General features: G+C 43.4%; 1 protein-coding gene across 3 annotated transcripts in view; it reads right to left on the bottom strand.

The window, feature by feature from the left end:
- The window catches only part of LOC144598892 (E3 ubiquitin-protein ligase Midline-1), a 266261-nt gene that overhangs the window by 45257 nt on the left and 199186 nt on the right, over positions 1-21818 (bottom strand). For all 3 annotated transcript variants that reach the window (XM_078409460.1, XM_078409458.1, XM_078409459.1), the window contains exon 3: positions 2880-2975. In XM_078409460.1, coding sequence (XP_078265586.1) covers positions 2880-2975 — 96 coding nt within the window. The remainder of the gene's footprint in view (positions 1-2879; positions 2976-21818) is intronic.

Below are 21818 nucleotides of genomic sequence, written 5' to 3' on the forward strand. Positions count from 1 at the left end.
ACTGGCTTCTGTAAATCACCCCCCAGTGTGTGGGTAAGCAATAGAATCTGAGGGATATGTTGGGAATGTGGGGAAAATAGGTATCAGAGGAAATTACTCAGAGAATTAAAATGCCCAGTGGACCAGCCTAGATTCGGTGGGCCAAATAGTTACATTTTATGTCGTAAGGGAATAAGGCATCTGGATCTAACCAGGATATCTTTGTAAACGTGATGCATTCTGAAATAAATGTATTTTCATTTGCATATTGCTGAAAAACACAGGGCTGTGCAATTGAACTATTTGGCAAGTGTAGGTTGGAGAGCCAAAATAAATCTGCTTGCTGTTTTTATTAGCCGACACAGCAGGTATAAGTACATTGTACATCTACACTCACTGGTATGCGATTCACCAGCCTTTACCAGCTAATAACCAATTCATGCGAGCCTTTAGCACAGCCTTTCCCAGGTGCAAATGTCAAATACTAGAGGGCATAGATTTAAGGCGAAGGGGGCAAAGTTTAAAAGAGATGTCTCTGGCAAGATTTTTTAAAGCAGTGAAAGGTGGGTCCCTGCTACATGCTATCAGAGGTGGTAGTTGAGGTAGATACGACAATGACATCTAAAGGGATTATAGACAAGCAATGCAGGGAATGGAGGGGCATGAATCGTGAGTGTGGAGGCAAGTTGAGCTCAGCACAGAAGGGTTGTGGACTGTGGACTGAAGGGTTTGTTCTTGTGCTGTACTTTGATGCGTTCTATGTTCTAATTACTGAACATGATGTAATTCTCTTTAACTGTCGTCATTAATCCGTCAGCAGATAACTTCATCGATTGACTATCTCCATGGCAACTCTGATCTCACTTTATCAGATATATTCCTTTTGTTTTATGCATCCCTTCCTCACACTCCCTGAAACTCAAAACTAACTTCTTTTCACTTTTTCTCAGTTCCGATGAAGAATCTTTGATCTGAAACGTTAACTCTCTTTCCACAGCTGCTGCTTGCTTTGCTTAGTGTTTCCTGCATTTTCAGTTCTTGGTATGGAAAGGTGAGCCCGTGAATAAAGTTAGCTGGGGAATCACACATGACACGCTCAAATCTATTAATTCAGAGAGTATTGCCATATGCTCTTTATGTCGTAGGATACCACACCTGTAGAGGGAATGTGAACAGCCAACCCAAATGTCACCTCAGAGTTCATTTACAGGCCCGATCAATACCAGGTAATTCCTTACTGAAAAAGAGAACTAAAAGGGGCCCGACCTAGTTGGGAGAAAGAGAGAAAGGAACAGGATAGTGGCAATGAATTCCTGCAGAAAGGTTCCCTGGGGTCCACCTAGGTACCATACTGAACAGTAAATCTATAGAATGTGCCCAAACAGGAAATTATCCAAAAATACTGGGAGAAGAACAACTGCCTGATCAGGCTAAACCAGAAATCAAACAACAGAGATATCAACTGACAGTAGAGAGCTGGGGAGACAAGATCATACAAAGTAAAACATAAGAACCTGAACAAGATTTAAAGCTTTAGAGTTAAAAAAAAAATCAAGTGCTTTAAGTATAATATGAGTTTATCCAGTTGATATGGAAGAATAAATAAACAGATTATCATTGAGTTGCTGAAGTACCACAAAATGATCCGAGAGCTCAGAGTGTTTTCATGTATGGAAATTGGCAAACAGATACAACAAGTAAATAGGCAGGCAAATGAAATGTTAAACTTTATTGTAAGGTTTGGAGTATAAACATCAGGAAGTCGTGAGCAGTTGTTCAGGGCTAGGGTGAAACCACACCTGAATACTGTGTACCGTTTTTGTTCTCTAATTTGATGAGAGGCATGGCTGTAATGGAGGCAGTGCAGAGAAGGTTCACTAGGTTTATTCCTGAGATGAAGGAGTTGGTGTATGAAGGAAGATTCAGCAGGTTGGACCCATAATCATTTGGGCTCAGAAGAAATAGAAATTATTTTATTGAAATGTGTATGATTTATTTGATAAGGCAATTTAGAACCAAGGTTTCAGAATAAGAGGTCACGTATTTGATGACAAATGAAGAATTTATTCTCTGACTGTTTCACGAACCATTGGAATTCTTTGACCCAGAGAGCTGTGGAGGAGGCATAGTCGGTGACTATATTAAAGGGTGAGATGGTCAGATTTTCTAAAGGAGTTAAAAGCTATGGGGAACAAGAAGGAAAATGGAACTAAAGCCAAAATTAGATCTGCCATGATCTTACGTAATGCTGGAACAAGCTTGAAGGATCAAATGGCTTACTCCTGCTCTTGTTGCTCATGTTCTATATGAACTGAAGGAATAAAGAGAAATTGTTGGAAAGTGCAAAGTAAAATGTGAACTTAAGGTAATTCTAGCCAATGCAGCATCGAGATTTTGTTTTGATTGTTTGGAGTGTATGTTGTAACGTTGAAATCAACTGTAAAAATTTAAATGGGAGACCATTAAATAAAATAATAGATAGGAATATCATATCACATAGACCCCATTCTAACTGGAAATTAGATATTAATTATGTGGAAGATAAAACATTTTTGTTTGATTATTAACATTAGGCATTAGCTAAAACATATGAGACCTCCAATCTTGTGATCATTCTCACATAAACGCTTTAATACTTGTTAAATTACATTAAATTAACAGCTCCGACTTACTTCACATTCCCCTGTGAAATCCTTAAAAGCTTAAACGAGTTGGTTGCCTCCATCACACAGATCACATTATCAAAATATAAAGCTATTAATACTTTCAGATGGATTGCAAAGCTGTTCGTCCTATTACCTCACACATTATCTTATGCTTTGAAATCCCATCTGTATAGATTTTATTTAGGACTGCGGTTCACAGGCTTATTTCTGGATGTTATTGCAGGACACACTCACCTCTACATGCTGACAAGTCTGGATTAGTCTACCCATTAGTGTTTCCAGCTCGTTATTCCTCTTGATTAGACTGGCCAGGTTAGTCTCCAGACTTTGCTGTGGGAAGAGGAAATGCAATGCAGTTACAGGTGTAAGGCATTTGACTGTCAAGTTGAAAATGAAAATCATGAATGTATTGCAAAGAACATTTGGATATTTAAAGCTGTTTGTGAAGTTTCATTCATTATGGGCTTCCTGCTCTGCACGTTGGCCCTGAGGTCAGTTTTACTTTCATCCTTCAGACATTGAGGGAGGCAATGTGACTCACTGAATCACAAGGGTGGTGGGTATCTGGAGCGAGCTGCTGGGGGAGGTAGGTGAGGCAGGTACTATCACAACGTTTAAGAAACTTTCAGATAGGTATGTGGATAGGATAGGTTTAGAGGGATATGGGTCAAACGCAGGCAGATGGAAATAGTGTAGATGGGACATGTTGGTCGGCGTGGGCAAGGTGGGCGGAAGGGCCTGTTTCCACCCTGTATGATTCTATGACTCAATGCCAACACACAGCAACCCATCAATCCCATTCTTTCTCTATTTTTCCTGTGCAAGAAATTGCAACACGTCAACTCAGCACCATTTCCCTGCAAACCTTGAAAATTGATTTAGTAAGTCAGATTGCCTCTGTCTATGTCTAAAGGGTAAAAGAGCAGGAAACCCATAGTGACTTTTTTTTGTCATTTGATGTCAGCAAAGAGAGCCTCAAAATATAGCATCAATACCTTTTCACCACAGTTAGACATTCTCAGAAGTGACCGAAATGCCAGAGTGTTATTTTTGGCTTGTGCTCCCTGATTCTTTTGACTTCAATTCTGTTTAAAATTAGTTGGAATGTATTACAAATAAGCTATTTGCAGTTTTTTTAAACAAACAGGGAAAGTCTGCCTTATGCCAGGCACCCAAATCTCTAGATTAAGGACTTGAACATGTCTTTTTAATTTGGATATGAGAGCACTACCATTTGAATCAAGACTGAAATGAGGAACAATTATTTCTGAAGTGTACACCAGTCGGGAACTTTTTGAACCAGACCTGTTTTTAATGATTGCCTAACAGCTTTATAGTGGCTTTCACTAACATGAGCTTGTGTTCAAAGCCAGTATTCAAATTCCCAGACTGGCCCCAGCAGAATTCAAATGCACATTCTCTGGATTGGTAATCCAGTAACATAAGTGTTGATATGAACAATGCAAAAGAACAAACAGAAGTAGGGAGTGATTGTGGAAAAGAAGAAGGGCATTTTATCTTATCAAAGGACTTTATGTTCATGTTGAGCACAGATAAAAGAAAACTAAACCGCCAACAATTCTCTTTTATTCAGATAATGAATTAAACCATGAAATCTCATCTTAGACTCCACTTGGACCAAACACAAAGTCTCTCTGATATTCAAAGATTGTATATGATATGTTTCAAGCACTCAATCAGAGGAATGACATTCCTTCTCTCCAGAGATGTTGTCATTCCAGCATTTTGTGTCTATCTTCAGTGACAATACTCTTTGGATCAAGACCACTGGCAAAGCTTACATGTATTGATCCAGTGACCTGTTATTAGCATAGAGAGTCTCTTGTCAGGTGTTGGGAGACTGAATTGGCTTTAACTTGGGAGAATGGGCAGACCTAGGATGTTATTCTCTTGGCCTGCCCAGTAACAGTTAAAGACAAGAAAGGCAATTGATTCTTCCGGCCTTCCTGCCAGCAAAGAATTACAAAAACCAAAACAGGACATGCCAGAGAATTTCTACATGTCAGGTGGTATCTGTGAAAAGTGTTTTAAAAGGAGCAGAAGGGAGGGGAAGCCCATGCACACAAGTAAACAAAGACACATTGAGACGCACACACATGAAAATAGGCACAGAGACTCATGAACATGCACATAATCACACACGAAGAAAGGCATGACAAAGCAGACACAGAAGTCATGCAGAGCCGTAATGACTGATGAATGGTAATGATGAAGGAAATTATAGAGTCCTCACTTATTTTAGCATTAGAGCAACTTGAACACGTTGTGGAAATATTCGCCAGCCCAGGCATCCCCTGCGGGCAGAGAAACAGCTAACATTTCCAGTCAAAATCTTTTCATCAGAAGCCATCTGATGGCAAGTCACTGACTGGAAGCATTGATCTTGTTTCTCCCCACAGATGCAGCCTGGACTCTCACATAACTCCATACATTTCTGTTTTTATGTAGGATTTCCAGAATCAACCACATTTTGCTCTGAGCACTTTTCTCCTCTGTTAGAGGGATTTCCTTGCTTTGGAAGCAACACAAATGCTGCTCCCCCAGTAAACTGCTTTCGCAAGAGCAGATTCAGTCAGCAGAAATGTCACTGACCTGCACTCAGCCTGAGTGAACAAAGCCAAGATGGATTAGGCTGGGAATACTTGTGATGACGGTGTCCTCCTTCAAGAGTCCTAAGCTTAAGTCAAGTCTTTAATATCCATCTTTAGTAAGTATCTCCACACAATAGGGAGAAAATACTGTATCAACCTATAATCAAAGACTAATTTACTTACAGCCTTAGTCTCTTTTCTGGATAGGTCTTCTGTCAAAAGTCACTACTTTGAGTGGTGGATCCCTCCTCACAACCAAGGAAGAGTTATGCAGGAAAATAAACTGCAGATACTGGTTTAAATCGAAGGTAGACACAAAATACTGGAGTAACTCAGCGGGTCAGGCAGCATCTCGGGAGGGAAGGAATGGGTGACGTTTCGGGTCGAGACCCTTCTTCAGTCGGAACCAGCTCCACTGCGGGTCCGCGCCGCCTGCCCGAACATCACGAGGCCGAGACCCGCGACACCATTGCTGCCACGAGGAGCAGCAACAAGACTCACTGCCTTTCTGGCTGATCCCAGGCCCGGACCACTGAAGTTGCTGCTGCTGCCGACCTTCATCACCTCCCTGGTGCCTCAACCGCCGCTGCCGCCGACCTTCGGCGCTGCCCCCCCCCCCCCCCCCCCGGGGCCACAACTGCTGCTGCCCTTGACCTTCGCCACCTCCACTGGGCCACAACCACCGCTGACTTCCAAGGCCCATCTGTGGCCGCTCCCACCGACCTCCACGGCCTCCCTGAGGCCACAACCAATGCTGCCACCCACCTTCTCCGCCTTCCCGGGGTCGCTGACCATCACTGCCTCACCACCTCATCGATGGCGCCGACCCTCGCTTCCTCCCCGGCCATCCGCCGACCGGGCCTACCGACGCTTCCTCCACTGACCCAGACTCCAGTCCCCCACGGGCCTCCACCAGCGACTCTGCCGACCCTCGTCACTCCACCGCCCACCAGCAGGCCACAGCCGTCGCCTTACCCGAGCCCCAGGCTCAGCGCCGGGCCCACAGTCCCCACGAGGCAGAGTCCAATATCCTGTGGTCTGACTCCGCTGGGTCCTACTGCTCCTCTCTCCTACAAGGCCCTCCTACAAGGAACCTCAGTAGGGGTTCCACTGGATCTTCCCCTTCCCCCTTTAACCAGATGGCCCCAGCTATTCCCCACCCATATAGTCTGCATGCCCCCTCCTCTCTGAAAACCAACCATCCCCCCACCAGACATCGCCTTGGCCTCCATCTGCTCGCCTGCCTTCATCCGAGCCCAACCCCCACACTTGCCATGTGTTCACTATATCCCCTGACCTCCCCCTTTCAGATACCGAACGGTCTGTCCTCAGCAGAGGCCTCACCTTTGTTTCCCTCCGCCCCCACCTCAACGAGTTCCGGGTCTGCCATGATATGGAGCTCTTCTTCCGTCGCCTCAGCCTCCGGGCCTTTTTCCATGGAAACCCAGTGATGACCCCTTCTCCTGTCTCCAGCGGAACCCCTCCTCTTGGACTCCTCTGGCTGGCCATCTACCTTTATTAGACCTTTTCATTTCTAACTGCCAGCGGGACAGCAACCGCCTCAAATTTTCCACTCCCCTTACTTACTCTAACCTCCCCTCAAAAAGGAAGAGTTATTCCAGCTAGTAAAGTAGTTTAAACACAGTTATATTTTTGATAAATTCTGAGGAGCCATTCCTACAGATATTATGTACAACGGATGTCTAAAACACAAGTACTGTACAATTCTAACAATACTAGAAAGCATACCAATGAGTTGCAAATGAATAAGTCGTCTGTCGAGAACAGAGGGTGAGCAGTGCAATACTCTTTATCTTTTCTCTCTAACTCCTAAAACACCTTCCTGTTGACTAATACTTATACTGTTTCATAAGGTTACTGTGGACTCCATTTCCAGTACCCTCTCACAGAATGGATGCCCACTGATTTCATCTGCTCACCTGTAATTTAAGGCCGCACCAAATTTAAGAGGAAGTCCTCCAGCAAGTGCAAAATTCTTCGGGGGTTTGACAGGGCAGATGTGAAGCTGACATTTCTCGTGGTTGCCTGTCTAGAATTAGGGTCACGATCTTTCAAAGTAAAGGGTCAACCATTCAGAAAGAAGTTGAGAAAACAAAATCTTAACTCAGAGGGTGCTGACTCTTTATAATTCTTGATAAGGATGACTGTGGAGACTCAGTCACTAAGTATATTCAAGATAGAGACCTACGGATATTAAGCAAATGACAGGATATGGGATGATTGCAGGAAGGTAGCAATAAAAGATCTGCTGTATTTTCATTGAATGGTGGTGCAGGCATCAATTGATATATTCCTGCTTTTAATTCATTTGTTCTAATTTTTTGAGTATTGGACCCTGATTGGACAATTCTTCTTTTCATCATCATCATCATATATTTACAGCCAGGAAACAGGCCTTTTCGGCCCACCAAGTCCGTGCCGCCCAGTGATCCCCGCACATTAACACTATCCTACACACACTAGGGACAATTTTTACATTTACCCAGCCAATTAACCTTTTGGTGTCTATCTATTAGACACTACCACCTCAAATAAGCTCTGAACTACATAGCCTATTATTGTTATTATTGCACAATCATTGTTTGTTTTTTGTGTGTGCGTAAGTGTGCATGAGTGTTATACATATATATATGCACACACACACTGAATTTTTTTCTCTCTCGTTTATTATATTGTTTACAATGTACTATGTTTACATATTCTGTTGTACTTTTTTAGATTTTTAGATTTTTTTTAGATTTAGAGATACAGCGCCGAAACAGGCCCACCGGGTCCGCGCCGGCCAGCGATCCCCGCACATTAACACTATCCTACACCCATTAGGGACAATTTTTTACATTTGCCCAGCCAATTAACCTACAAACCTGTACGCCTTTGGAGTGTGGGAGGAAACCGAAGATCTCGGAGAAAACCCACACAGGTCACGGGGAGAACGTACAAACTCCGTACAGACAGCACCCGTACTCAGGATCGAACCTGAGTCTCCGGCGCTGCATTCACTGTAAGGCAGCAACTCTACCGCTGCGCCACCGTGCCGCTGCAAGTAAGAATTTCGTTGTTCTATCTGGGACATATGACAGTAAAACACTCTTGACTCTTGATCTTTATATTTAGAAATAACAGTTTAGTTTAGTGATACAGTGTGGGAACACGCCCTTCGGCGCATAGAGTCCACTCCGACTAGCAATCCCCGCACATTAACACTATCTAAACACACAAGGGGCAATTTACAATTTTACCAAAGCCAAGTTACCTATAAACCTGTACGTCTTTGATTGTGCGAGGAAACTGGTTGATGCTCCTGGCGAAAACCCACACAGATCACGGGGGGAACACATAAACTCCATATAGACAAGCACCTGTAGTCAGGATCAAAGCTGAGTCTCTGGCTCTGTGAGGCAACAACTCTACTGCTGCACCACTGTTTCTTAATAGCATTATTTATGTGGAGGACAATATATAAGTTCCATGATTGGCTGGAGAGTTATTGGGTTAAAAATCCCTATTCAGTACACTAAATGTACAATAGAAGTAGCTATATTCAGTTTCAGAAATTCAATTCTATTGATTTCAATATAGTAAACATAACATTTAATATTTGCAATCCCCTACCAACCTTTCCTAAAGACATGCTTACAGCTTTGGCATTTTGGCCCTTAGAAATGGCACAATAATTGCATCAAGACAGGACCATCTGGGTACTGATACCCTCAGAACCAGGATTGCTAAGGGGGCATTTAATAATTTAAAGTTAAGAAATGCTTTAATAAAATTGACGACCTTTAGATGGGATGCTGTTTCCACTGGGTTGGAATGTTTGCAGGAATTTAAACCACTTTTAGAATTAAACAAGTGAAAATTCTGCAAATTTACACATCTCTCCTTAATGTTATTGGTGGTGGAGTCACTGTGTACTCTTGATGCCTTTCTTATTCACAACCACCCTGGGCAACCCTCATCATCACACGGTTGGTAACAATAAGAGGCATAACCAGACGGGAGACGAGAAAAGCGGCACGGTGGCGCGGCTGTAGAGTTGCTGCCTTACAGCGCTTGAGACCCGGGTTCGATCCTGACATGGGGTGCTGCCTGTACGGAGTCTGTAAGTTCTCCCCATGATTGTGTGGGTTTTCTCCAGGAGCACCGGCCTCCTCCCACACTCCAAAGATGTAGAGGTTTATAGGTAAATTGGCTTTGGTAAAATATGTTCTGAGCTGAAAAAGACTGCCCTTTAAAGCGGTTGGCGGATGGCCGGGGAGGAAGAGATTAAAGAGCAACTGTCGGAAGGGAAATGGATTCCATACAGTTGCAAAGAAACACAGGCAAATACAGTAACTGGTCAGCACCTTCCACAGATTTTGATGAAAGTTGAAAGAGTCACTAAACTGTTGGTTATGCCCATGGTGATGCAATGCCTCTGCTCAGTAGCAGCCAATCCTTCCTCAGCTTCTGTCCCTGCCAGGCCAATGTGAGACAGTTCATCCTATAAAACCCTGCTGACTGACTGCCCCCTGGGCTCCTACGTACTCTTGTATTGCTGAAGCAAACAGTGGTGCTTGTTAGAGAGGCACAGCAGGGATAAGATTAACAAGAAGGGAAGGGTGGATGCTCAAATCTACCCACAACAATGTTGTCAGCCAGACAGAACGTTTTATAAGGAAACACTACATCACGCTGCAAGTGTTGAAACGCATTCTATATAACTGAGGTTCTGTGACCCTCGTTTCTTGTCTGGAGCTCGTATGTCACCCTCCAGAGCTGTAGTAGCTAATTGTGGTAGCATTTTCAAAAAAGGTGAATATGAAGTTAATTCCTGGAATGGGAGGCATGTCCTGTTACGAGTGGCTAAAGAAGTAGGGTTTATATTCTTTGGAGTTTAGAAGTTGGGGGGATGATCTTATTGCAATGTATGACGTTGAGGAGACATGACAAGATGGATGTTGAGATATTTTCACTGGTGGGAGAGACTTGAATGAAGATTCATAAGGGGACAAACATTGAAAACTGAGACACACAAGGTTCTCTTCTCATAGACAGTTTTGGATCTCTGTATCTCTCTGCAGCAGAGAGTTATGGAGGCGAAAGCATGGGAGAATTATAAGAGAGGTTAATAGCCTTGTGAATGAACAGGGAATTGAATACAGGTACAGAAATGGAGCAGATCAGCCATAATCATACTGGATAAATAGACATGCTTGAAGTGGCCAAGTGTCCAGAGACACAAGGAACTGCAAATGCTGGAATCTTGAGCAAAACACAAAGAGCTGGAGGAGCTTAGCAAGTCAGGCAGCATCTGTGGAGGTAATGGACAGACACCATTTTGGTTCGGGACCCATTCTTCGTTCACTCCAGGCGAAGTTTTGGTTTAGGACGCTTCTCCAGTCTGAAGAAAGGTCTGGACCTGAAACATTACCTGTCCATTCCCTCCACAGACTTGTTGAGTTCCTCTTTCACTTTATGTCTTGCTCTAAATTAGTTGATTCCCTGAAAGATTATTCCTCACCCACTGTTAGAGGCAGTCTCTCTCCCTTAGCAGATGTAAATATACTGAGCACCCAACTCACCCGCTCCACAAAAGCTTGGTTGGAGCACCCAGTTTTACGGTCTTACTTTCACCTGTATGTAAAGCATTGTTTACAGTGAATTTATGAGGTGATTTGCGAGCTGGGTGCACTTGAATTTGTTGTTCTTCATGTGATTAACTATACTCGCTCTTTAATCTTGCTCAGCTGAATTGACCTAGTTTTGCCTTTATTGTTCCTGGTTGCATTGGTCTTTGTCCATGCTCGCTACACTCCAATAGTTTGGTCTCAGACATTACAGGGAAACACCTGTACTTCTTTGCCAGCCTTTCATCTGACTGCATTCCAATGCCAGACACGGTGTGTGGACACAGTCTCCCAGCAGTTATGTGGGGGAACTCTACCTCGGAAACCTAGGCCACATTTAGATCTGCTATACCAATACTTTGTCCATCCATTTGAATTGAGTAGAATGGCTGCACGGGTCAAGGACGAGTTTACAAATGAATTTAGTTTTATCAAATGGTTTTGATAGTTATAAGCATTCAAAAATGCTTTTGTGCTTCACTTTTAAAAATGTAAAAACACTGACGTGTTCATTGTTTGATGGATTTTTAATCATTGTAAATGTTTCTGAGTGTCAGAGATATTCATGTTACTCAGTTTTTGACAGCTGAGTAAGCCCGGGGGCATAGCGTTATTGATCCTTCTGTTTTGTGGGTGAGATTTGTTTTCTCTTCCAGACCCCAACACATTCCGGCATTTATGTGTCCACAGCTTTGCCATCATGCCAGGATTAACAAATAAAGATTAGATAACCAACATACACCAGAAAAAATGTTTGCACTTATTGCATACGTCAGTGGCCCATGCAAGTTCCATTGAATTGTGTCTAAATTAATGCCAGTTTTTAAGTATCTCTGTCTTTGTATATTATTTAATTTAGAGATACAGTATGGAAACTGGCCCTTTGGCCCACAAAGTCAACGGCAAGCATTGATCACCCGTTTACACTAGCTCTATGTTATCCCAATTTCGCACCCACTCCCTACACATGAACGACAATTTACAGCAGCCAATTACCCTCAAACCCGCTCATCTCTGGGATGTGGGAAGAAGCCTGGGTACCTGGCCATATGGTCACAGAGAGAATGTGCAAACTCCACACAGAGAGCAGTGGAGATCAGGATCAAACCCAGGTCTCTGACCTTGTGAGGCAGCAGCTCGACCAGCTGTGCCACTGTGTGATCCCTATTTATATATTGTAAAATCTACACACAGCAATACCTGAATATAAAGCCTGCATTTATAACAATCTCCAAATATGGCAGCACATTTTATAAGTAACTTCCATATTTGGTAGTTGTACATCAGTGTAATTACAATATTTATATCAACCTCTGCACTTGTCATTCCTATTTTACCCACCATTAAACATTTCTGCAGATAATCTATATATTTCTGCAATTTCTCTTCCTCTGTGACCCTGCTGTGATCTCCACCTGTTGACCTTCTATTCTTGTTCAGCTCTTGGGGATCAGCAGTTGGCTGGATTGCTCTTAATCCAACCCTTTAATGTTCAATCATACCACGAGTACCAAACACACCTTGAAATGTCAACCTCAGTATATTGCCTCCTACAATCTCTTTCCTATTCTGACACTTTTCTTCTTTTCCTTCGAGCAAAACAAAAAGAAATAGAAATTGCATGAAATTACATTTCTGAGTTAATTGGACTGTGTTGCTTGTTGGTTTGTTACTATGTTTGTCGATTTGCCTTAAACATTATGTGTACTGTGTACATACATTTTGATTTGTCTCAATGTGATCTCTACATTAGAAAGGGTAGTGGCACAGTTGAGGTTTTGGTGGCCACAGAGTAGTTGTCATAGAGATATACTGCAAGTATAGAGTTATACTTTTCAGACCATGCTGACCAAGTTGCCCTATCTAAACTAGTCCCATTTGCCTGCATTTGGTCTATATCCCACTAAACCATTCCTAACCATGTACCTGTTTAAGCAGCTTTTAAATGTTGTTATTGTACTCGCCTCAACCACCTGCTCTGGCAGTTCATTCAATGTACTCACCACCCTCTAAGCTGGGCAGGGACAGAGATCAGAATGCAACCCCAATGTGAGGCCCACTCTCTCTGACTGGACCACTGCAGTCTGTCATGATCGAAGATGTCTTGGTTAGATTGGACCTTGCCCACATGACTAAGAACATGTCAAGTCAAGTCAAGTCAAGTCAATTTTATTTGTATAGCACATTTAAAAACAACCCACGTTGACCAAAGTGCTGCACATCTGATTAGGAAAAAAAAAAGAAAGTTACAGTGGCATGTGTTACGTATACATGGGGAATGGGGCATTTCATATCATATCATATATATACAGCCGGAAACAGGCCTTTTCGGCCCACCAAGTCCGTGCCGCCCAGCGATCCCCGTACATTAACACTATCCTACACCCATTAGGGACAATTTTTTTTTAACATTTACCCAGCCAATTAACCTACATACCTGTACGTCTTTGGAGTGTGGGAGGAAACCGAAGATCTCGGAGAAAACTCACGCAGGTCACGGGGAGAACGTACAAACTCCTTACAGTGCAGCACCCGTAGTCAGGATCGAACCTGAGTCTCCGGCGCTGCATTCGCTGTAAAGCAGCAACTCTACCGCTGCGCTACCGTGCCGCCCCATTTAGAAGCATGAAGGCTCTCCACACCAATTAAAATGATTATCAATAACTTACAGATTTGCTGCTGAGTGAGTGGTTGAGTTGTCAGTGCAGAGAACTATCTGGAGAACCAGAAACAGTTTCAGAGGTCTGAAGGAAGTGGTGAGGCAGAAGACTGGTCTTTGCAGTCATCATTTAAATCTGACCAAATAGCTCCCAGATACACGAGTACGATGGCTGTTCCTCATGGTATTCAATATTCTGGGGAGAATAGAGGGCTGGCAGAGACAGTATTGAGAGTTGTAGGGGTAAAGGTTTGTGAAATTGGGAGCCTCAGCAGAAAGATCAATCTACAAGTACTGTACAGAAAACAAACGTACAGAAGTTGAGGCAATACCCTTTGGACGTTGTTCCTCGTATTCGGCTCTTCTCGTTGTCCCTGCACTATGAACCTGTTGGGCTTCTTGGTCACCTGGAAGTACGAGTCACAAAGGAGTCTCTCGTGACATAGGCAGAGTGGCCTTGGTGTTTTGGGATGAGATGGAAGACACACTGAAGGGAGGAGGCCAGAAGACCACTTAATTGCGTTTTACTGAGTCACATTAGTACACAGACACTTGTAGATAATAAGACAGTGCACAATCTGCAGATGCAGAACACACGGACAAAACCTGCTAACTCCCACCTTAAGGCACCAAAGTGACTTTCCTGGTGTGGAGATCAGACACGAAGGCAATGACGTTTACTGCTGGGATGAAACTGGACAGTTACAGAAATGACTAGACTTGCAAGAGCAGCATAGGAGGGCTGTGGGTGAGAGGATTTCATTGCAAGGACGAGGCCATGGAGAGGTCAAGAGCCAACATTGAAGAATTAGGTTCTCCTGTAGTTCTGCACAGGTACTTTCCTTAATACAAGAACAGCTGTTTTGGCTGTGATTACAAAGAGAAATCCTCCAGTTGCGATCGTTAGTCTTTCTAGGAACTGTAAGATTTGATTGATGAGCTATTTATCAAGGAGCTCAAGAGGCTGTTTGACATCTTTTGGGTTTCAGAATCAAAAATTCCAGCTTTGTTCAAAGCTCTGCAAATGGGCAAATTTCAACTGCAGCACAGAATAGGTCGTGTTGCATTTTAGTTGAACAAAGGCACAAACTGGTATTTGAAGTATTTTGCAAGATTATTCCCACAGGGTCTGCAGGAATGTGGTGGTTCAACAGAGGCTTTTTCTCATTGAAAGAACAAGATATGTTAGTTGAATGTATTAAGCATCTATGAGTTCAGTCTATACTTGTTTAGAACAGATCCTATTTGCTGAAGTAGTCTTTAAGCTTGGCTGTCTCTGGTTATCAATCTCTCTGTTTGTTCAATTCCTGGAGCTATACTGGGGATAAATTCCTCCTAAACCACATCCTTTTTCCAACAGATCCCACGAATTATTTTTGATTAGGTTTAGGAACATTTTACTCAGCTGCTATTCATTTCTTTACATTTCGGGATTAGAGTTAAAGAATTACATGAAAGTTTCACCATTTCAACGAGTGCACATTGATTGTACATTAATCATTATGGCTGTGCAACTGACAGGAGTGGGGTGGGACTCCCTTAACTGGCTGTGCTCCATAAGTTGATGGCCCCTGGTTCAGGTGAAGTGATGCCCCTCATTTGGACATAATTGGAAGCTTAGAGCAGTACTGTTCAAAGGTGACAAGAGTCAGGGAGCATTCCTCAAGCGAAGTAGAGTAGAAATCTGCACTCAGAGACTACAGCTCTGCCTTTAATATCATTATACCATCCAAGCTTATCACCAAACTCGCACTCTGCAAACTGGACCCTGGACTTCCTGAGCAACAGACCCCAATCAGTGCAGAAAGGGGACAAATCCTCCCCTAAGATAATCCTCAACATGGGGGCTCTGCATGGATACGTTCTCAGCCCCCCTCTTCACTCCTTGTACATCACTTGCAGCCATGTACATATCTAATTCGATTTTCAAATTCGCAGTCAACACCACCATTGTGGGGCGGATATCAAATAATGATCAGACGGAGTACAGTAAGGAGATTGAGAACCTCATGTCCTGGTGTTGAGGTACCAACCTTTTTCTCAATGTCAGCAAGACAAAGGAGATAGTGATCGACTTCAGGAATCGAAGCGGTACACATACCCCACTTTGTGTTGACGGTGCCGAAGTACAGATGGTTGAAAACTTAAAAATCCTAGGAGTCAGTATCACCAACAATATCCTGGACCACCCATATTGAAGCAACGACCAAGAACGTACACCAACGCCTCTACTTCCTTGGAAGGCTTAGGAAGTTTGGCACGTCCCCTACAACTCTCACCAACCTCTACAGATGCACAGAAGAAAGCATTTTATCAGGATGTATCACAGCTTGGTTTGGGAACAGCTCCATCCAAGACCACAAGAAATTGCAGCGAATTGTGAATGTAGCCCAGACCATCACACAAACCAACCCGCCCTTCTATTGACTCCATTTATACCTCACTCAGCCTCGGCAGCATAATCAAGGATGAGTTGCACCTTGGCTACTCCCTCTTCTCCCCTCTCCCATCAGGCAAAAGGTATAGATGTGTGAAAACGCACACCACCATATTCGGGACAGTTTCTTCCCAGCTGTTATCAGGTAACTGAATCATCCTACCACAACCAGAGAGCAGTGCTGAACTACTATCTATCTCTTTGATGACCCTCGGACTATCCTTGTGCGGACTTTGCTGGCTTTCCCTTGCACTAATTGTCATTCCCTTATCATGTACCTATAAACTGTAAATGGATCGATTGTAATCATGTGTTGTCTTTTTGCTGACTGGTTAGCACGCAACAAAAGCTTTTCACTGTACCTCAGTACACTTGACAATAAACTAAACTGAACTGAACTGTCTCCCCCAGACTGCATCCATTAATTGAGGGTGATAGCTATTTGTTGGGTGAGGGTATTAGGATTTATCGAACTCAATTAATGTCAAGTCTGATGCTGAACTCGGCCATAGTTCAAACGAAAAAACAGTGCTGAGGATAGAACAACTTGGGTGACGCTGATTATCATGTCCTGCCGATTTAAAGTATTAACAATTGATGATTAAACAATAAACTATTGTTATATTGTTACTATTATAGACTATTAACCTGGCTCTTGGTCTCCTACCTTCTAACATATCCGCTATCCATGTTGTTAGATTACCTCGAAATCTATGTGAACTAACTGTCGTTGTTTGTTCAAATATCCTGTGGGAGTCCACACATATTACGCACATTTACAACCTAAATTATAACATAGGTAACATCTCCAAGAGATTCCACTAGGTTCATTCAACATGACTTGCCCTTTAAAATCCATGCTGGTTGTCCCTTAGCAGTTCATTGTTGTGTAAGGTCTAACTCACATTGTTCCAAGAACAGGATCGAGTAACTTCCCCTCAGCAAACATTTGACTATTAAAACTATAATTTCCAAGTTTATCTTCTAATGTAATGTATGATACTGACAATTTTCCAATCCCATGGGACAATTCCTAAATTAAAATCAATAAACGGCAACACCACATCCTGAGAATTTGTTTTTGTTAAACTGATATCGATCTTAAGACCTCCGAGGAATTTCAAGGCCATATAACAACATCAGAAAGATATAATGCATATTGAAAACATTGACCTATTGTTAAACCACCTGCTTTACGCTTGCTGGTCTGGAGAACAGGAGAGTTAGAGTTAGTTTAGTCAGCTGTCATTTTGATCTCTTGACTGCATCAAAATAGAACAGAGATGTCAGATTAATGCTAGTCTTGCTAGTGACATCAATATCACAAAGTATAGAAAGAAAAAGAGCCCACATAACTCTAGCTTACACATGCCAAGGTTTCATTAGAGTGGCACAGATACCAACAGCCCTTTTGATGTCTGTTCTCTGCTGAGACCCAATTTTCCATCCAACCCTCCTTTTCCTGAGGCCATGTTTAGGTACACTTTGGCCACATGTTGGGGGGGGGGGGGGGGGGGGAAAGAGAGGCAGGAGTTTAGACTCGGAGTCAGGAATTGTTGGGGTTGGAGGTAAAGGGAAGTCAGGAGAGGAAGAACTGATATTTCATATTTGGCTATTAGGAGAGAACAGGTAGAATTTTCGGAACTGAGTGGGGTTGATCAACAGTGTTATTGGGTAAGGACGGAAGAGTAGGCAGTGTATTGTGTGAGCAACCTACCGTGCTTTTAGGGCACTAATCATTTTAATGGGGGTTGGAGAATTGGGAAAGTTTATGTTGTTTTACAGATGGCAGATTGGCAAACGCAGGGTATGGGAGTAAGAGATAATGGGGGATGGAAATTAGTGATGGGTAGTTGTGAATGGAGATAGTTTAAGCACAGAAATGGGTAATAAGAACTTTGTGGACTTCATGAGTTGCTGCTTTACAGCGAATGCAGCGCCGGAGACACAGGTTCGATCCTGACTACGGGTGCTGCACTGTAAGGAGTTTGTACGTTCTCCCCGTGACCTGCGTGGGTTTTCTCCGAGATCTTCGGTTTCCTCCCACACTCCAAAGACGTACAGGTATGTAGGTTAATTGGCTGGGTAAATGTAAAAATTGTCCCTAGTGGGTGTAGGATAGTGTTAATGTGCGGGGATCACTGGGCGGCACGGACTTGGAGGGCCGAAAAGGCCTGTTTCCGGCTGTAGATATATGATATGATATGATATGACCTTGTTGTCCAGGGCTGTTACCCAGATTTCCCCAATCCATTCCAAAAGGAGCATTTTACTGGAAGTTGTAAATTCCTTTGGAGGTCACAAGGTGACTGACAATAAGAAATGTCTGGTTAAGTCTTCCTAGTTATTTCAAAAGAACTATTCCAAAATAATCTTGAATATATTTCAACCCGGAAGAAAGCAATTTTCAGAAACATAACACTGATAAAGACTGTGTTGTACAATTGAATTTCTGGGCAAACCTCCAGTGGGGAGTTTGCACTTATGGTGTTTGAAGACCTAAACTCTAATAACAACTTGAACAAAGGCTTTTCAGTTTTATTGAAATTGAGGGCTATAATTAATGAGCTAGTTCTTAATTTGGCACATTAAACAAAATTTCCCTGAGGTAGCAGAACATCTAAGAAACAATTCAAAACTTGCATGTTTTCCAAACCTTTTGTTTTAAATTCAAGGACAAATCGAAGAAACAACCAAGGAAATTCAAATATAAATTGGGATGTTTCTGTAAGATGGAATTTCAACCTGGCAGTTTTCCCACTACAGAAATGTTCTGCAATATCTGGGAGTGAGCCACAGTAGCTGGAAGTTCCTGAAATCAAAGGGCGTGAAGTAAACCCGTGAGTCGGGTGGAACAGGGGTGGGGGGCATAGGGGGGATAGGGGGGAAAGCAAGGCCAGAACTGAGAGGACCTGTACAATCAATCCTGCTCTTCCCCACGCCTACACAATACCTCTAACGTCATCACTTCTCCATTTGTTGCCTCCTTGTTTCCTGGCTGCTGGGAAGTAGGACACCAACCCAACATCATAATCATACTTTATTAGCCAAGTATGTTTTGCAGCATACGAGGAATTTCATTTGTCATATAGTCATGCCAATAAAAAGCAATAGAACACACAAAATACATTTTAACATGAACATCCACCACAGTGACTCCTCTGCATTCCTCACTGTGATGGAAGGCGAAAAAAGTTCAATCCCTTTCTTCTTTGTCCTCCAGCGGTCGGGGGGGATCAGACCGACTTTGGGAAGCCCCAAAAGCCGCACAACATTCGATTAGCCCTGACCCAGGGTAGATTGCCCAGCGTGGGGTAGCCCAGATTCTCCCCTGCTGCAGGAGCTTGATTGACCCATTGAGTAAGGCCTGCCGCCAGCTACTGGAGTAAGATCGTCCTGTCAACGGATGTCTTGATGGGCTGAATGGGCCTAATTCTGCTCCTGTCACATGATCTTAAGGTGATGCCATTTGAACAGGTAAGCAGTATTATCTATTTTCTTTACAAATAAGTTTTACTTCATTTTTTGCAGCATTATGGAACTTTAAGAAATTAAAAAATATATGTATTTTTGGTCATTTTAGTTGTTTAAATCTATCGTACCTGCTTTAAATGCATCATCAAAAGCACTTAAAACCAGTTCAGAGTGTGGACAGCAGTCAGAATCGTCTCAGGCTGTTGTGAGGGAGGTATTTCAGGACGTTTTTCCCAAAGACCAGTGCCCCACTCAAGGCTCCATGCAATGTGAGTAACCCCAGGAGACAGATGGGAAAGGATCCAATGTCTCTCCACTACCCTTGCACTCACAGATGTCCATGGTCGGGGTTGGGCTGCGGTATCGCCCTCCACCTCCCACCTCGTGACCTGGCACCATGGTCACTGCGCTGAATGCTGAACTGAAGCTAAATGCTGAAGAGTAACTGGGATTACTCATTATAGCAGCAAGTAGCCAGCAAATCAACACCCACTCCAATATCTCAGGAGTTTGTGTTCCACGGGAACATCAAGCCTGCTGCCGAAACGACAAGGTTAGGTCGTCTTGGCAAGGCAGTGCAGACAGAGCCTGGTTGCATTATTGAACTGCCAGCACTGATGACAATATCAGCCTTTACTCGGTTGCTAACACTGGAGTCAGAGTCACAGCTTCACATAGGAAGGGCTGAGATTCCAGACATCCCAGCTGCGAGAGTTGAGACAGCTACATGGAACTTTATGCGGTCTGCCTTTTCAGGTCAAGAAGTCCCAACGTCAGTATTGCAGGAGGACCAGGTATCCTCCTGATATTGTGGACATTACCAACCAATATATCTATTTTGCAGAAATTGTGAATTCTGCAGCATCAGGCCTCAATAACATTGGACTGCTTAACACAATTTCTCTCTGGGGGTTTCTGCTCTCCTCCTTAGCCCTTCTAGGGTTGCCATCTTCCCACCCAATACCATACCCCTGACTAGCCTATTGCCGCAATAGACTCAGGATAACAAGCCAGTCGTGTGCTTGGAACAAAGAATTGAAGTGCCACCCAAGGATTGTGCACTGGGAAATAAACAGTTGTCACCAAGGCAAAATGCTCCACAGAAACAAATTAATGGAATTAAATGTTTTAAACATCTAAAATGTGTTTAAGATGGAGCCAGCCCAGAGACAAAATTTATGAATTTTGCAAATCCTCTTGCCTTCAACTTTGCTCCAATTTTTTTGAAGTTCATCAGAAAAGTTATGTAGGGTTTTACTAATAGCTGAAAGGTTGTGCCCTGGCTTTCCTTTTCATTTCTGATTGTGGAACTCGTGGTTCATAAGCTACAGAATTTTCCTTTGTATGCTGGAAGGGTCTTAGAAACACCCTGAAATTATGAAAGTTGCAGTATAAATGCAAATATCAGGTACATCTCCCAAAGAAAGGGAACAGCTACATTTTTATAAAAAGCATAGAATCTGTCTTCATGACGTGGACAGAATGATGGATAATAAATCCAAAATGACTCAGAGGGAAAACCTTTCATGTCTGTTATACATACATGACTCTATAATGCAGCATGGGAGGGAAAGTAGTCAGCACTGATGCCACAAAGCCCCAGCGAGAATGGTTCCACCCTGACCTTTGAGTGTTGTCAGTGTGGAGTCAGTGCATTCTCCCTGTGACAGCTTGGGTTTCCCCCGAATGCCTTAGTTCCCGTCTCACATCCCAAAGATGAGAGAGTTGGTAAGTCAACTGGTGACTATAAATTGCCCCTTAGCTTCAGAGGGTGGCATGTGAGTTGGGAGTGAGGTGGAGCTGTTGTGAGAGAGGGGGTTGCCCAGTGTTGCAGTGGTAATTTTTTAGGTGCCGGAGCTGTCACTGCTGCCGGAGCGGCCGCTGTCAAATTCCCCGCTGTTTATTTTGGGAGGTGCTGGAGTGGCGCTCTGGTGAGCTCCGGCAGCACTGCACCCCTAGGGTTGCCAACTGTCCCGTATTAGCCGGGACACCCCGTATTTTGGGCTAAATTAGTTTGTCCTGTACGGGACCACCCTTGTCCTGTATGAAGCCGGGGGGCGCTGTTTAGTGGCCAGGGGCCACTGTAGGAAAAAAAACACATGCTGGTTAAAATTGAAGGTAGACACAAAATGTTGCAGTAACTCAGTGGGACAGGCAGCATCACATGAGAGAAGTGATGTTTTGGGTCAAGATCCTTCTTCAGACTGAAGATTTTTTTCTTAACTAAAAGACTTTATTTCTGAGTGTTGTTTTGCACAAGCCAACCTTACACTCCCCTCCCCACCCTCTCCCCAGTCCCACAACAGTCCCAACTGAGATGAAGTGCCCCCTGTAACACATGGCTCAGTGGGGGGCGCTCCA

This window comes from Rhinoraja longicauda, chromosome 12, assembly GCF_053455715.1.
Source record: "Rhinoraja longicauda isolate Sanriku21f chromosome 12, sRhiLon1.1, whole genome shotgun sequence".
NCBI lineage: Eukaryota > Metazoa > Chordata > Chondrichthyes > Rajiformes > Arhynchobatidae > Rhinoraja > Rhinoraja longicauda.